Below are 18,255 nucleotides of genomic sequence, written 5' to 3' on the forward strand. Positions count from 1 at the left end.
AACAGGAAACCAGCACTAAAATTTCTTCATGTCTTTGGATGAAAATGCTGCATACTAAGGAATCAAACTGAGCAACATGGAAAGTTTGATGCCAAAGATGATGAAGGTATATTTGTTGGATATGCTGTGGGAAAAGAATTTAGGGTCTACAATCTTAGAACCAACACTGTTATGGAATCTGTACATATTGTGTTTAATGATAAGAAGATTGAAGGACTGCAAGATGAAGGTTTCCATGAAAGCCAAAAATTTGACAATGTTGAGACGAACTATAATGATAGTAATGACGAAAGTGATCAAGAAACAATTTCTAAGGAGTATGCATAAAAATCAGCAACAAATGAAGCCCGGAATTCTACATCCGTCAAAAGACAAAGTGCAGCATTCGTCGAAAGACAAAGTGCAGCATCCGTTGAAAGATATGGCGCATCATCCGTTGACAGACAAACTGCATCATCCGTCGAAAGGCAAAATTCAACATCCGTTGAGCCATCAATTGGAGTTAAAAGTCATTTTAGATCACAAACAGAAAGGACCCCAACCCCAAGTCAAAAATCCACAAACTCAGGGGTAGTTTCTTTCAATCAAAACTCAGTCACACATCAAGACAACTTTGAGGCCTCCTCATCTAGAGCTAATCAACCACAACAAAGGAAATGGACTAGAGATCACCCATTTGAACTAATTAATGATGATGCATCTTCAAAAGTGCAAACAAAGAAAGTAACTCAAGATGAATGTCTATATAGCAGCTTCCTGTCACAAGAAGAGCCAAAGAAGGTAGAATAAGCTTTCTTGGATCCTGATTGGTTTTTAGCTATGCAAGAAGAGCTAAACTAATTTGAAAGGAATGGAGTATGGAAGCTAGTACCCAAACCAAAATGCAAGAATCCTATTGATACAAATGGGTATTTAGAAACAAGATGGATGAGAATGGCATAGTCATAGGGAACAAAGCCAGATTGGTTTCTAAAGGCTATTGTCAATAGGAAGGGATAGATTTTGATGAAAATTTTGCTTCTGTTACAAGACTTGAAGCTATTAGAATTTTTCTAGCCTAAGCAGCCCATGCCAATTTCAAAATCTATCAAATAGATGTAAAGAGTGTCTTTCTAAATGGAGATTTGGAGGAGGAAGTCTATGTTAGTCAGCCTCTTGGTTTTGAAGACCCCAACTTTCAAGAATATGTTTACTATCTTTTGAAAGCATTTTATGGATTGAAGCAAGCACCTAGATCTCGGTATGACACTTTGTCAAAGTTTCTTTTAGAAAATCATTTCACAAGAGGTACTATTGACAAAACTCTTTTCATTAGAAATATTATTGGCTTTGGTATACTTGTTCAAATTTATGTAGATGATATTATATTTGGCTTTACAGATGAAAAACTTTGTAAAATTTTTGCCAAACTAATGCAAAGTAAATATAAAATGAGCATGATGGGAGAAATAACTTACTTTCTTGGTCTCCAAGTTAAACAAGTTAGTGATGAAATATTCATTAGTCAAACCAAATACATTCATGATCTTTTAAAGAAGTTTGACTTAATGGATTGTATATCTGCAAAAACTCATATGGCCACTGCCACTAAACTTGAAATAAACACAACTGAAAAGTTTGTGGATATTTCAAATTATAGAGGCATGGTAGGTTCACTTTAATATTTAACAGCCAGTAGGCCAGATATAATGTTTGCTACTTTTCTTTGTGCTAGATTTCAAGATGATTCTAGAGAATCTCATTTAATAGCTATTAAGAGAATTTTCAGATATCTCAAAGGAATACCAAAACTTGGCATTTAGTATCCTATAGATTCTGGTTTTGATCTAATTGGTTATACAGATGCAGATTGTGCAGGTTGTAGAATAGATAGAAAAATATAACAGGAACTTGTCAATTTCTAGGAAACAAGCTAGTGTCCTGTTTTAGTAAGAAACAAAATAGTTTCCACTTCCACAGCTGAGGTTGAATATATTGCTGCTGGTAGCTGTTGTGCACAGATTATATGGATAAAAAATTAACTATTGGATTATGGTCTACATGTGAACAAGATTCCAATTTTCCGTGACAACACAAGTGCCATTGCCATTACTGAAAATCTTGTACAACATTCAAGGATAAAGAACATTGACATCAAGAACCATTTCATTCGAGAACATGTCATGAATGGTACTATGGAACTTCATTTTGTTCCAAGTGAGCAGCAACTTGTATACATCTTTACCAAGCCACTTGATGAGTCAACTTTCACTAGGTTGGTAAGTGAGTTAGGTTTGCTTAATTATTCCTAAGTTATTTTGATGTCTAAGCAATTTGTGATGCAGCCAGAAATAAATTTGATTTTTGCTGAAGAGATGAAATTTTGGCTAAGTCAAAATTCATATCTCGACGGATGTTCATTATTTGTTGAAAATGAATATCCGTTGAATTTCATTATCTATTGAAAATCAAATATTTTCTGGGTACTTTATATCTCGATGGATATTTGTTTAATCTATATATGTTGAATTACTTTAATCATAGTCATTAATATTATACCATATTTATCGAATTTACTTACAGTATGTATGTATATGTCGATGGATAATCTTTAGAATTTCTACAGTTTATTTCATTTTTAAACGGCTATTTTTGGCAAATTTCACTGGGTACTTTATTATATTTATAATTTTTTATTTTACTTATATCCGAGAAAGTATAAAAGCCCCTTTTACTTTTCGTTTCTTTTTATCTTTCTCATTATTTTCAAAGCAATTTTACTCTCTTCATATCCAAAAACCCTTTTTCTATGTAATTGCTTTCAATCACAAAAATGGCACATGTAGTCAAGATTATGTCTCAGTCTGGATTTGTCTATGAGAAGAACAACTGTGTGGCTCTGGTGGACAAGAACATTACTACTTATGAGGACTATCACAAGATGATGGATTTCATTCTCAACTGCAAACTAAGCTATGCGATACTTGAGTCTCCAATAATCTACTGTGAGGTTGTGGAGTAGATCTGGACTACAGTTGTGTACAAATCCAAGGATAAAACCATTGCCTTCTCTCTTAAAGGTAATGATTACCGTATTAACTGTGATGAAATACAAGCTTGCTTCCATTTGCCTGAAATAACAATAATGTTCCACACACAGACACAGATGTGAACACCATGCTTATGTCTATGGGCTATTCTCTCAATCCTGCCAAACTAGGTGAGATTAGGAGAATAGGCCTTAGAAAAGAATGGAGCTTTCTCTATGATTCCTTTATAAAAGCATTTTCTGGTAAAATTAGCAACTTTGATGCAATTACTTACTCAATGATTAACATGCCTTACATGCTTTTGAATGACAAGTACTTCAACTTTAGTAACTCTGTCATGATAGAATTAGGGTATAAATTAGGCGATATCAAGAAAAGGTCAAAGAACATATATTATGCTAGGTTTCTTATGATGCTAGCAAACCATGTATCTAAGGACCTCTTGATTGAGAACCCAACAAATAAGCTTGATTGTCGGGTCCAAGAGAAGAGGGTACTTACTGATTTAAACAGGAACAATATTCATAGTGAAGTACCTCTCAACTATATGCCAATCATGGATGCACCTCAGGTAAGTGAGGTAACTGTTTCTGTCACAACTCTTTCCCAACCTTTAATTTCTTTTCCCACCTATAGTTGGTAATGATCTCGAGTTAGATTCTGGTGGCTCTTTTAAGGATGATTCTAATGAAGAAGATGGTGATGAAACTGGCATGAACATAGGGGAGATGCAGGACCTAGCTCATCCACAAGCACTCCATCCTGGATTTTCACCAAAAAAATACAGTGATTATCATTTTAAATCCACACTATTCAACCTTATTCATCATACTCAAATAGCCATCCAAGCCACCAATAATGTCAATACCAAATGTCTTCTACAAGCCCATCTTGAATCTCTGCAACTGCACAAAATTCAATCTCTCAAACAAAGTCAAGATGTGGATGAAATCAAGAGCACTATTGAGCAAGTAAAAAAGGACATCAATGAAACAATGGAGTGCAAACTTCCTGAGTCAACAATGAAAGACATTCACTAGAAATTCAGGAAGGACTTTGACTTAGGTAGAAAGATTGAAACATTGGATTCAAGGCTGACAGAAGTGGAGAATTCAATTACCAAGGTACTTATCAATCAAGTGAATCAGAAACATTTTCTTCAAAAATTGGCGGCTTCTCAAACTTCCAACTCTGCATTACTTGATGATAACAAAAAGGGGGAGAAGGATGTGCATTTTCAAGTCAGTAAGGTCATAGTTCTAGCCATTGCCTTCAAAAAGCCATCAATGTTGGACAGCATTGATTTAATCAACATAGAAGCGGCTGAACTCAAGCTAAAAGAGCAAAAGAAGAATATTGATGAAAGAATTGAGAAGGTATTTAGTCCAATTGCCAGTCAAGACAAATCTGTGAAGCACTTCACTCAAATAAGACCAATTCCAATAGATGAAATGAAGTTGGGAAATATGAAAAGAGGTCAAACCTCATCTAAAAGACATCCACAGGACATTATGATTTTGAAGCCTAAGAAACACTCATCAAAACACTCAAGCAGAAATCCAATGGACCTAGTCTATGCAACTCCTAAACCTGATGAAAAGAAGCTGCTTAGTCCCTCTATTGCAAATCACAAAGATCCAAGAGATTCAGTTTTGAAGAAAAGGGTAGCAAAGATATACAGGCATGGCAAACTGATTTATGTGAAGGTCGGACATCCCCAATTTGGAGAAGCCAAAAGAGAAGAGAGATTGAGGCTCAAGTCTCATAAAAGCAGGCTGACTTAGAAGCAAAGAAACAAGCTGAAAAGCCTGCTACCAAGTTAGAAACTGAGAAGCCTGTCACCATTACTGAAGCTGAGAAGCATGAGGAACCAAAGCAAAAATCAGGAAAAGGGTATAGGAAGGAAAGAGCCAAAAGGAAGCTGATATTTAAAGAAGAAAATGAAGAACCAAAGCCAACTCAGTCTACTACCATAAATAAACCAAATATACCCACAATGGAGTAAGTTGAAATCAAGGTCCATCCTGGTATGAACTTTTATGGTGAGCGAATCATTCCCAAGGATGAACCAATAGACTGGGAAAGCTTACATATACATGAGCTCAACATCCCAATTCTAACCACCTCTAACAGAAGAAAGAATTCAGCAAGCAAGCAAATCAAGTCTGTCCCATTTTAATTCAAAGACCTATCCAAACCCAAACCAACAGTCAACAAAGGAGATCAACTCTTTATCTGTTACATAAAAGAATTCTCAAACATCAACCTTTACCTGGATGAGCTAGATGAAGTGAGAGCAATTGATGTTCACAATAAACTTCCAAAAAGATTGGTGTTCAGGTACAGGGGATGGAAGGAAATTACATGGCCTACACATAAGATTCTCAATGAAGGCTACACTATCTTAGTTAAATTATTCTCTGCAATCAAGAAAAATATTGGATTCACCAAGGTGGCCAAAACAGAGATACTTAACAAAATTTAACAAATACAAAGAAGCTAGAGAGACCCAAGTGCACTACCAAGAATCTTAACTATTCCTTACGCTGGAAGTAGAGTGCACTTGAGGCCATATTGGTTGATGGAGTTCAAGGATGAAAGAAATACTAGAAGATTTTTCAGACTAGAAAACCAGCTAAAAATATCAAGCAATGGGACTCTCAAGGAAATGCAAGAGATGATGGATGTATCTAATGAAGATGAATTTGAGTTCAACAGACAACTCCAACACCAGATAGAGGAGAAAAATGAGAAGCTGGGAGAGAAGACTAGACACTCAAGGAAAAATAATTAATTTGCTCAGTCTAAAGGAGCACCTTGAACAAGGCTTGTGAGATTTTTGTGAACTTTCTTCTATTAATTTTTAATAAAATTTTGAAGCACTTATCATTTTTATCTACTATTGAATGATCATTTTGTATAGGGTGTTTTGTTATCATCAAGTCCTTCTAAATTTATTCCTACAATTCTAGTAGACCTAAATTGGGGGAGATTGTTAGGAATATGTTGTAGGCTTGATGATAATTCACCAAAACACCTCAGTAGATTTAATTAAGTGATTTTTTAACTATCAACGGATAACCATACTCGTTCATCTGTTGTTAGAGTAGCTTATGTTTAAATAAATTTTTGTAGCACATTCATATATACCGTAATGTCTTGGAGAATTAGAGGTTGTAGGATATTCTAAGTCATGTTGACTACTACGATGATATGCAAAATAGGTTGGCTAATTGTAAATATTAGATGCCTTGTAATTTTTGCATAAATGAAATTATGTCAACTGCTATGGAAATACTTTCAACGGATGAAAATACAAGGCTTCGACGGATGACTCAAAATACTATCAACGGATGATCCAATAGAGACTCAACGGATAATCTACAAGTCTCAGTGGATAACAAATTCAAATAGCAGTTGATAGTGACTTGACAGTCACATGGGTTGATTGTATACAAAAGGAATGTGGTATCCTATTTGCAGGTTTATGAGAACAATGAAGCATTTCCATTTCCATGCTTACTTAAAGAAATACAAAAATGCTGGATAGAGAGATGAAGAAACATGTGATTAGACTTAGAAATTTTGTTTTATATGTTTGTCTTTTTCATATGTAACTTGGTGATATATAAATCAAGAGTAGCAAGTAGATAATTATCAATCGATAGAACTGAGAAATAGAAAAAGCTACATCTGTTAAGAATTTCTTTATTCTTTATTTGTAACTTTACTTGTAAGTAGTTGTGTGCATTCTTGCATCACAGAATTCTCAATCAATATATATCTCTGGTGGAAAAGATCAATCCACCAGAAAGTTTAAGTCCTTGTGTTTAATTACTTTGTGTCTTGAATACATATATATTTTATTTTCGCACACTTGCATATTCAAACACAGATATATTTTGGTAAAGAGTTTTCTTAATTTTGAAAAAAAAAACAAGAATTACATTTAACCCCCCCCCCCACTTTTGTAATTATATTGTTAGATTGTCTGAGAATAACAATTGTAATATCATATGTTTTTAGCAATTATTATTATTATCATTATTTTAATATATATATATATATGATTTTCAGATTTAAAAGGAATAGAATGGTGGATATTATATTCCCAGTGACAAGGTTATGTCTTTTTGTGGCTTAATGTGTTAACTAATAGTTTGTATCGATCCCTGTCGTTATTGTGAAAGTATTTGATTACTCTACTATTTTCAAAAGTTGTTTTTTAAAAGTAGATCGTTTAATCGTTATCTGTAAATTTGAGTTTCTTTTGCCATTTTCGAGATCGAGTGGATAATTTATCTGCGTTAAAAAATTTTATTTGGTATTTTATCCGGGTTGACCCTGGTAGCGGGTGAGTTGTGAAAATATTAAAGTAGTATTTAATGACTATTTTGTTATATGTTAAATGAATTATAATGTGTTTATTTTAAATTTAAAATGTTGTTGGCCGTGATTTAACATGCGGTAGTTATAATTTTACGGGACCAGTTATTTTTCGGATATTTATTAAGTATTTAAAATGCATTTGAAATTATACGTTATTGGGATACGTGTCAAATTGCATTTGTTATGTGTTACGTAGTTAATGTCGAAACGTAATGGTAAAGTGTTAGATAAATCGAATATTTAATATAGAAAGTGAGTGTGGTAAAAAAAAGTAGCCGATATAGTTAATTTTTATATCATAGGAATTTTATTATTTTTATGGTAAATTTATTGTTTTAGAGAAACGAAGACTATTTTTGTATCCCTCATGAATTAACATTAAAAAGTCTTTGTACTCACCTAAATTAGGTGAAATTAGGTGAGCACGTACTTAGGAATATTAAACTCTTCTTAAAATATATAAAATTGAGAATTTTATTAACAAGTGTATATAACTAAACGAGAAAGGGAGTAATTTGGAAATATATGTAAAATAAAAATGCGTCTAGTTTTGAATTGATTTGTAGACAACATCTAAACAAAAGACACAGTTAACTCAGTCAAGGATACTAATGGGAAAATGTAGATCTGCAAACAAATAGAGTCGAGTCGAGTTTTATCCGAGCCGAGTTTATTTTTTTAAAACGAGTCAAACCGAGCTGAGTTTGATAACCGATCGAGCAATTTGTGATGTTCAAGCTTGGGTCATTCATAAATGAGCCGAGTCCGAGCCGGACACGAGTTTGTTCATGAACAACCGAGTCGAGTTGATCAGTAATAGTTCGCCTATATTTTTCCATTGACCAACCTTAAAGTAAAACTATAATTTTACAAGTTGTATTGAGATCAAATACTAGTCTAATCTTACAATTATATACGCACACTCAAACTCTACACGTGTGTCTTAATCTACATCATTTTATTTTTCAATACGAGTTTTAAAAATATATCCAATTTTATTGTAAATTGTTGAGACATTTTTAATTTTAGAAATTATACATTACTTTTTAAACTGTCGATATCAAAATTTTATTTTATTTTGATATTTTACTTCAACTCGGTTTATATAAATTACAAGTTATTTAATGATGTTTATGGAAATATGAATAATTGGAGATGAATATATCATGATAACAGTGTTTGATAGTTTCCTTATAAAAACACTAAGTTTTAATTTAGAAAAATATATTTAAATTCTAAAATAATGAAATTACTAATAAATGATGAAATTTGTTATTAATAAAATATTTAAGTAATTAGTAGTAATTGATTATTTGTATTATATATAAACTTTATCCGAGACGAGTTGAGTTACCGAGTCTGAGCCGAGTCCGAGCTAAACTAGCCGAGTCCAAGCCGAACAGATAAAAAGCTCGTCTCGACTTGTATATTTATTCGAGCTCAATTTCATGTTCAAGACCGGCTCGTTTCCTAATGAGCCGAGTCGAGTTCACTTAAATAAGCTGATCCCGAGTTTTATTCACGAACGACTATGTTCATTTCCAGCTCTAGGAAAATGTGTCACGGAGATTGAGAAGATTATGGTCAATCACTAGTTGGCGATGCATGTAAACTATGCTCACAACCTTCATTTACGCGTAGCCTAACCTAGAGCTGCAAACGAACATAATCGAGTTGAATTGTGTCCGAGTCGAGCTTATTTTTTCCAAAACAAGTTGAACGAAGTTTAATAACCGAGCCGAAAGTAATGTTCAAGTTCGGCTCATTTAAAAAATGAGCCGAGCCCGAGAATACGAGTTTGTTCATGAATAATCGAGATGAACCAAACTCGAGCCGAGTCGTGTTCATTAATAGCTCGCACATATTTTTCAATCAACCAATCTTAAAGTATATTTTATAATTTTATAAGTTGTATCGATATTATATACTAGTCTTATCTTAAAATTATATATACACACTCACACTTTACACGTGTTTCTAAATTTATATCATTTTATTTTTCAAGATGAGTTTTAAATATATATCCAAATTTATTTTAAATTATTGAGACATTCGTAACTTTTGAAATCGTACATCATTTTTTAAACCATCGATGTCAAAATTTTATTATATTTTGATGTTTTACTTAAATTTAATTTATGTAAATTACAAGTTATTTAATGATGTTAATGAAATATGAATTATTGGAGAGGAACATATGATGATAACAATGTTTCATAGTTTCCTAACGAATAAACTAAGTGTTAAATTTAGAAAAATTCTGAAATAAATAAGTTATTAATAAATGATGAAAAATGTACTAATGAAAATATAAGTGATTAGTAATAATTTATTCTTTGTGATATATATAAACTTTAGTCGATCAAAGTCGAGTTACCGAGTCCAAGACGAACAGACAAAAAACTCGGCTCGACTCATTTGCTTAGTCGAGCTCATTTTCAAATTGAAGACGAGTTCGTTTAAAGTTGCAAGCTGAGTTCACATAAACGAGCTATGATCCAAAGTTTTGTTCATAAACAGTTCTGTATATTTGCAGCTCTATATTAACATGTCCATTCTTACATCTTGTCATTAATGATGAAGTAAAATTTTGTACTTAATTTGTAATTATTATATTATCATCATTAATGGTTATTTGTTTTGTTTTCGTGGTCTTGGGTTTATAAGTTTGGTATTTTCGATTTTATGGAGATCAGATGAGAAAGAAATGTTAAAGCATAGAATAATAAACAAATTATGGATTTAAGGTTTACATCATACAAAAACGGTGTTGCAATTCCAGCATGACCGCGTATTCAATGATTTTGTTAGACAAGAACGTTTTAAACATTGGAGTTACTTTGACATTAGAAAATATGTATACATACGAGATAAATACCGTATGAAGAATGTCACGGGCTCATGTATTATATTTTTTCATATTTTATTTATGAAATAATATATATATATATATAATATTTGTCATACATAATTTTATATTTTATACTAAGCAAGAGTTTTCATGAAAAGACTGAGGTCCATGAAAAAGTAGAGCATAGTCTTCATATATCTTACACTCATATCATATAAGTATATTTGGTTTGGTTTTATTTTATTTATTGTATATTTAATTATAGACTTGTTACCTTGATAAATAATTTCAACTACTATTTCATATTTCCTGAAATTTATTTAATTTTATAAAGACTAGTTTACCAAGGCGGGCTTCGCAGCGGCCTTCTAAAATAATATTTCGTTACTTTTTTTATATTTCTTATATGACCTTTATTTTTCTGAAATTATGAAAAGTAAATAAATTTAACGAATCAAGAAGTTTAAAAAGTGACTCTTTCATTAAATATGTTTATTCCAAGGAGTCGTTTTCCCATTAATCACATATCTAATATCATACAAATTATATTATTTATAAAATCAATAATCAATGTAATATTTTTTCTATTTAATAATATGAAAATCTGAGAAAATTATTTAAATACACTGAAACGATATGAGAGGCGTCATCTCATCACCCTCATCTTCTCCTTTGCAAATTTATGGATACTTATCTTTATAATATTTTATTGACTAAAAATTAAAAGAAATATTTTAGGAAAATATACTCTATTAAGTTGATTTTAGGAGAAAAAGGAAAGAGGAGAATATCTAAATGGTAAGTTGATTTAAAGGGAAATAAGAAGTTTTAGGAGAATATTTTGAGAATAAGTTAATTTCAAAAATATTAAAGAAATCTCGGGAGGATATTATACATGATGATAAATATTTATAAAACTTATCTTGGTAATATTTTATAGGCTAAAATTTAAAACAAAAAATTTTAGGAAAATATAATATACCGTAGTTAGTTATATTTTAGGAGCAAGAGAATAAATGGTATTAAAAACTTCTTAATTTACCCATTTTCTAAATGGGTACCCATAACCCATATTAAGTATAAAATCACTAGATCCATGGATATATCCACAAAATTTACCCAATGGGTAAATAAATTTACCCATGACCCATATTAAGTATAAAATCTATATATCCATGGATGTATCCATATAAGTTTACCCATTTTTTTACCCATCAAAACACTAAACATGGAAATTTTTTGAATTTTAAAATTTAAACATCTTATCTAAGGAAAGATTTGCATAATTTTCCCACATCTGTTACAACACTAATTCAATGATAATTATTGGTTTTCTTATTCTCTCTCATTCTTTGCAAGTATTACCTAATTTTTTCATTGCCTACTTCATTTTGAACGAATTGTTGGTCAGTATATCTAAACTGTTCCTTCATTTTTATTAGTTAATTAGTGAGTCTCATCTTATGAATTTAGTTGATTTATATTTTTTCTACAGCCAGTTCATTTGATGGGTTGGTTTCGTATGTAAAGTTTTGAGGATAATAGCTCAAGATTTTTGACCTAATTTTTTCATAAAATTCTTGATGAAGATTTGATGTGTATCATGTTCGTCATACAAGTTTACAGAATATGGTGTTCATCTGTTAAAACCAGGTTCATGATTTACTGAATATATCCCGATGGATTCTCGAGGAACAAGTACATCAGGTATTCATCTCCTTTGTCAGTTTACTTATAATAACATCATTTTGCAGATATCTGATTTGATCATGATTTTCTTATTGGTTCAAAATGACGTGTTCGTGGACGCAATGTTGAAAATATGTTTAAAAATCCATTAGAACCAGAGAATCAAGGTAGTGTACACTTTAATTCCATTTCTGATTCGTTTATTGAAAGTGATAATAATGTTCATGTATTAATTCAGTTGTCAAACGTCGTACGCGTGGGAATAATATGGATAAGAATCTCACAAATTCAGCAAACATATATGATACACGTAAGCTTTCTCTAAAGAATTTCAGATTGGTTGATGTGTATATACGTTTGTCAGACCATGTTATGTAACATACCATGTATCTTCTCGGACCGAGCATATGAGTAATGATAATGTACATTGTTATATATATATTTGATGTTCTTATGTTAATAAAATAGGTCATTCTGTAAGAACTCCGTTATCAATTATTGATCAAAATATGACACCAGAACAGGGTATTGGTCTCATTGTTTATCCGCCTGATTATTTTTATACATGGATTGAAATGTGTCCTGAAGTTTCTATTAACATTCAGGAATAAGACAGCTTTCAAAAGGTGTGTTTCATAGCGGAGTTGCTGCAAATCTGGAAAGTAATAGAATGACATCAAATTACATCAATGGTATCATTCTTCAACCATTCTGATTGTTATTATACAGATTTTGTAATGATGTCTTCAGTTTGCATATATGTGTCGTGTTGCTGTTAATAATAAAATAGGTCATTCAGTAACAACTCCGCAATCAATGATTGATCAAAGTGTGACACCAGAACAAGGTATTTGTATCATTGTTTATCCGTCTGATTCTTTTAATACGTGAATTTATAATTGTGACTTGAATTTTCTATTAACTCAAGAATAAGACAGTTTTCGAAAGGTGTTTTGCATAGCGGACTTGCAGCAAATCTGGAAAGCAATAGAATGACATCAGAGTACAATAATGGTATCATTTTTTATCCATTCTGATTGGTATTATATATTTTTTCCAATTTTGTCTTCGATTATTTATTATATCTGTTGTGTTGCTGTTAATATTTTAAGCCTAATATATTGTTAAGATCATCAATAGGTAAAATAAGGATGGATTTTACCCATTACTATTGATTAACAACTTCATGCAGGTACTATTTCATCTCAGTTTACACATTTAAAGCAACAGCCGCAAACTATTCTAAAGAGTCCTCTTTCAATATTTGATGAAAATATATCTTCTAATATTTCAGCAGCCTCAAAACCAGGTTAATTTTAAAATAGTTTGATCAACATCTTATTCCAGCCTATTAGGAGATGTTGGTCATGTTTCATGTTTCTATTTATTTTCCATCTTCTATGTAGTGCAAAAAGTAAGAATTCGTTCAAAGAATTTGAACAAACAAGATCTCGGTGTTTTTCGTAACACCTTAGCAGCTGGAGAAAGCAATAGAATGACACCAAAGCACAATAATGGTATCATTCTTACTCCATTCTGAGATGTATCATACCTTTTTATAATTGTGCCATCAATTTTCCTATATATGTTGTGTTTCAGTTAATAATATAGGCCATCCAATGAGAACTCATCTATCAAGATCTGATGAACGTGTGCCGCCTAATATATCGTTAAGATCGTCGAGAGGTAAAATTTAGTTGGATTTATTTCATAATTACTATTTTTACCCTCTATTAGGCCAGAATTTATAGCGGAGACATGCTTCAGGTAGTATTTCATCTCAGAATTCACGGTTAACACAGCAGACGCAAAGTGTTCTGCAGACCTCTCTTGCAGAAAATCTTGAAAGCCACATAATTTGTTCAGAAGAACCTAATGGTATAATTCTTGATATATCTCATTCTTCTGATACATCTATAATTAAATTGCTTTTGAAATTGTGGATTTTGTGAGAATAGTTGCTGCAATGAATAATAGATCTATGATGCAGCATGTTGCGGTAAAAAAATCAAAATCGTGATTGCCGATTCCTCTATCAAGATTTGATCAAAATATATCTCCTAATATTCCATCAAATTTAAAATATGGTTAATTTTCATTACTTTCATTAACTTTTTATTTCAGTCTATGTATGAGTGTTTATCACCGCAGATGCTAAAATATGTTTTCCATCTTCTATGTCGTGCATAAAGTTAGGATTCGTCCAAAGAATTTCAACAAACAAAATCTCGGTGTATTTCGTAGCACCTTACCAGATTTGAGAAAAATATCCAGACAATGTACGTCATCGCCTAATATTCAGTTTTCTTCTGTAACTAATCCACAGTCATCAGGTAGTTTTTTAAATAATAAAATGCAATTCCGGATGTATCAGTTGATTACGAAATTATGTCAAATTCTAAAAATTTCAGTATTCTGTAAAATATTTTTTTAGGAATGTATTCCTCTTCTCAGACTGGTGAAGAAAGTACAAATCAATTTCTACGCATAATATCGCCAAACGTTCCTGTCAAAGGTATCAAATTTTGCAGCTTATTCCTAAATTACAAAACTCTGACGGATTATTTAAACAATGTGTCATGTTTAATACTCTGCATCTACTAATGTATATTATGCAGAACATAATAGTAAAAATGGAGAAATTCATAATATTAACATCAGTGGAAACAGTTCTCTCACATTCTCAATTCCTGAATCATGTGTGACAACCGTTCACAAACAAAAAGGTGACAAAAAGAAAATTGTTGCTGACAGTGCAGAAGAACAGAATCCTTCAAAAAAGGTTTTGTGGAAAACTATCACCAGGTCCTTCGTCGTTCAATACAGCAAATGTAAAGAGTACATTTGAAAAAGGTGAAAGTTCTAGGCAAAAAAATCTAATGAATGAGTTCAACGATGTTGATGACAATGTTACAATCGACAGTGATAAAACATGTGGAGGTATTAATTATTTGTTTTCGAATAATGTGTTTAATTCTGCAAGACATTAATAATTATTTTATAGTCTGAAGTATCACCTACTTTTGCTCAATGATGATTTTTAAAAATTTGCATTTTTTTGATAGACATGGCAAGTGATATTGAGGATATTGATGAAGAATATTTAAGCAATAATCAATCTATGTGGGACGGATACTTGGATCTTGGAGCCCCTGATAAAATCTGTTCGAAGTGTGATGTTGTAATGTGGAATCACAAAAAAAACAATAAGAGTTCTCCTAATAAGCCACCAACATTTTCTCTTTGTTGTAAAAATGGTCAAGTCGTACTGGATAAGGAGAAACAGCCTCCTGAACCTCTGGCTACTCTCCTTACTGGTGGTGTTCATTTTAAGCATTTCAAACAAAATATAAGGTTTTACAATTGCACATTTTCCATGAGCTCTACTGGAGGAAAGATTGACCATTCAATAAACAGAGGTGGTGCGCCATATCTCTTCAAGGTCCAAGGTGTTAATTACCACAATATAGGAAGTCTGGTCCCAACTGACGATAACACTCCAAAGTTTTATCAGCTTTATATCTATGACAAAGAGGACGAAATCAACAACAGGATCAATGCAGTTAATGGTTGCAGGGATGCTGTTAATGAAGAAATTGTACAATCTTTGTTGCATATGTTGGATGAGCATAACAGGTTGGTTAAAGGTTTTTGTATGGCTCGTGAAAGGGTTAAGCAAAATGCAGTAGATGAGTTTAAATTGGTTCTAATTTCATCGAGTTCAGCACATGGCCGACCAAATCACATTGCTCCATCAAATAAGGTAGCAGGATTAATTGTTACTTCTCTTTATGTAAAAGGCTGTCGAGATACTATCATTGATTCTAGAGTTGACGGATTACAGAGGATTCTTGAGACCGATCTATGTTTCATGCAACTTCATTATCCATTACTTTTCCCTCACGGAGATATTGGATATTACCGTGAGATCCCATTAAATAGACTTGTGAAGCATTCTAAGAGAGACGTAGAAGTTACCGAATCTGAAGATCCTGACGAAAAAGGTGCTAGATCGTATATTACAATGAGAGAGTTTTATAATTATAAACTAATGATACGTCTTTCAGAAGGTACAAATTTTCTATTTAACAGAAGTATAATTTCTCATTCAGCTGTTCAACTTTGTGATAATTAGTTTATATTCGATGAATTTATACCTTTTACTGTAACAGGTTTGACACCACATCTTGGAGGTCGTTTATGGTAGCAATATGTTGTGGATGCTTTCACTGCAATTGAACAGTACAGATTGGACTGGCATAGAGACCATCAAACTACTATAAGATTTGATCTCTACCATAATATCAGAGATGCAATGCAAAAGGGAGAGAGAAATCCATCCAATATTGGTAAAGCAATCATTATTCCCGCTTCATTCACCGGAAGTAAGCGATATATGTTTAAAGACTCATTAGCAATATGTCAAACTTTAGGACATCCTTCAGTGTTCCTTACTATGACCACTAATACAAAATGGCCCAAAATTCAGCGCATGTTAAAACATATGCCTGGTGTTGATGTTGCTGATGCACCTGATGTTGTAGCCAGAGTCTTTAAAATGAAGGTTGATCAACTTATGGATATGATTAAAAAGAAAAATTGTTTTGGCAGATGTATAGGAGGTATCATTTTAGCTAAGTTTTTTTATATTCATTTTATTATTCCTAAATTGTTCTATCAAAATACACTTTTAGTATATATTTTGCCTGGTACTAACCGTTTTTCTACAATATTTCCATAGTGATGCATGTAATTGAATTCCAGAAGCGTGGATTGCCTCACACTCATATATTAATTTGGTTGCACCCCGACGATAGACCTAAAACAACTGAGCAAATTGATAAAATGGTATCAGCTGAAATTCCCGATCCAGGAATTGATCCAGTTGGATATAATGCCGTGAGCAATTATATGATCCACGGACCATGTGGTCCAGATTATACTAAATCTCCATGCATGGTCAAAGGGAACTGTATAAATCATTTTCCTAAGCGGTATTTTCATTAACATCCTTAAATTATAAATACTTTACTTTGTTAATACCTCCAGTTTTATTACCATATTTTTTACAATTTTAAAAATGTTTTGTTACAGGTATAATTCTCATACATTTTTTGATGAGTGTGGATTCCCCATATATAAAAGAAGGAGGACTGGAATTACCATTAACAAGAAGGGGGTCAATCTTGATAATCGCTTTGTTGTCCCATTCAATCACGATCTTTTGGTGCATTTTCAATGTCACATGAATCTGGAGATTTGCAATAATTCAAGATCATTAAAGTACCTTTTCAAATACTGTCTAAAGGGTCACGACACGGCAACAATGTGTTTGAGGAAAACACGTACAGGTACTTCTGCAACAATCCCAAAAAAGCATCAAAAGGTCCGATTGATGAGGTAAAACATTATTTGGATGGGAGATATGTTTGTGTGTCAGAAGCATCTTGGAGGATATTTGCTTTTGACATTCATTCTTTTTGGCCTTCGGTAGAGAGGTTACCGATACATTTACCAGGTGAGAAGCATGTTTCGTTTAAGGATGGAGATGTCTTGGAGGATGTTTGCGACAAGGCAATATCAAAAAAAACCAAGTTAGAAGCATGGTTTGATGCAAATCAGAATTTCCCAAATGCGAGGAATTATAGTTATTCTGAATTTCCAAATAAATTTACTTGGCATCCTCGACTTGGTATCTGGAAAAAAAGGAAAAGAGGAGATGTTATTGGGAGACTCTCTGAAGTGCATTCATCAAATGGTGAACTATTATATCTCCACATGTTGTTACTTAGGAAGAAAGGTTCCAAGTATTTTGAAGATCTTAAAACTGTTAATGGACATATCCACGAAACATTCAAGGAAGCTTGTGCGGCCCTTGGTCTTCTACAAAATGATAACCAATGGCATGAATCAATTGCCGAGAAATCCCATACATCATTGCCTCCATAGTTAAGTGCAATGTTTGTCAATGTTTTGGCATATAGTCCTGTTTCAGATTCACTTAGACTTTGGGAAGCTAATTGGTAATGTATGTCAAACGATATTCTCATCATCAGGCGACATATGCTTAATGATCCTCATCTATACCTATCAGACGAAGATTTGAAGAATTATGCACTTGCAGGTTTATATCTCATTATCATACTACCTGAATAATTAATATAATTTTGTTTTAGATATTATATGTAGTATACTTTTAAACTAACATAACACTTTATATATATTTTTGCCCACAGAAATTAAAAAATTGTTTAATAACATCGGGAAGAGTTTGAAGGACTACGCGACAATGCCATT

The 18,255-nt window shown here is 32.3% G+C and overlaps 2 protein-coding genes across 2 annotated transcripts in view; both read left to right on the top strand.

Moving 5' to 3' along the window:
* LOC141714233 (uncharacterized) overlaps window positions 1-4,813 on the top strand; it is a 114,906-nt gene extending 110,093 nt beyond the window's left edge. The window contains exons 8-10 of the mRNA XM_074517765.1: window positions 3,002-3,059; window positions 3,140-3,600; window positions 4,070-4,813. Of these exons, the coding sequence (XP_074373866.1) occupies window positions 3,002-3,059; window positions 3,140-3,600; window positions 4,070-4,813 (1,263 nt within the window). The remainder of the gene's footprint in view (window positions 1-3,001; window positions 3,060-3,139; window positions 3,601-4,069) is intronic.
* Window positions 4,814-16,273: 11,460 nt separating this feature from the next.
* LOC141714234 (uncharacterized) lies at window positions 16,274-17,907 on the top strand. The gene is made up of 4 exons (XM_074517766.1): window positions 16,274-16,580; window positions 16,700-16,952; window positions 17,053-17,185; window positions 17,233-17,907. The coding sequence occupies exons 1-4, from the start codon at window positions 16,274-16,276 to the stop codon at window positions 17,905-17,907; spliced, it is 1,368 nt and encodes a 455-aa protein (XP_074373867.1).
* Window positions 17,908-18,255: the final 348 nt, after the last annotated feature.

Source organism: Apium graveolens, chromosome 3 (assembly GCF_009905375.1).
Source record: "Apium graveolens cultivar Ventura chromosome 3, ASM990537v1, whole genome shotgun sequence".
Lineage (NCBI taxonomy): Eukaryota > Viridiplantae > Streptophyta > Magnoliopsida > Apiales > Apiaceae > Apium > Apium graveolens.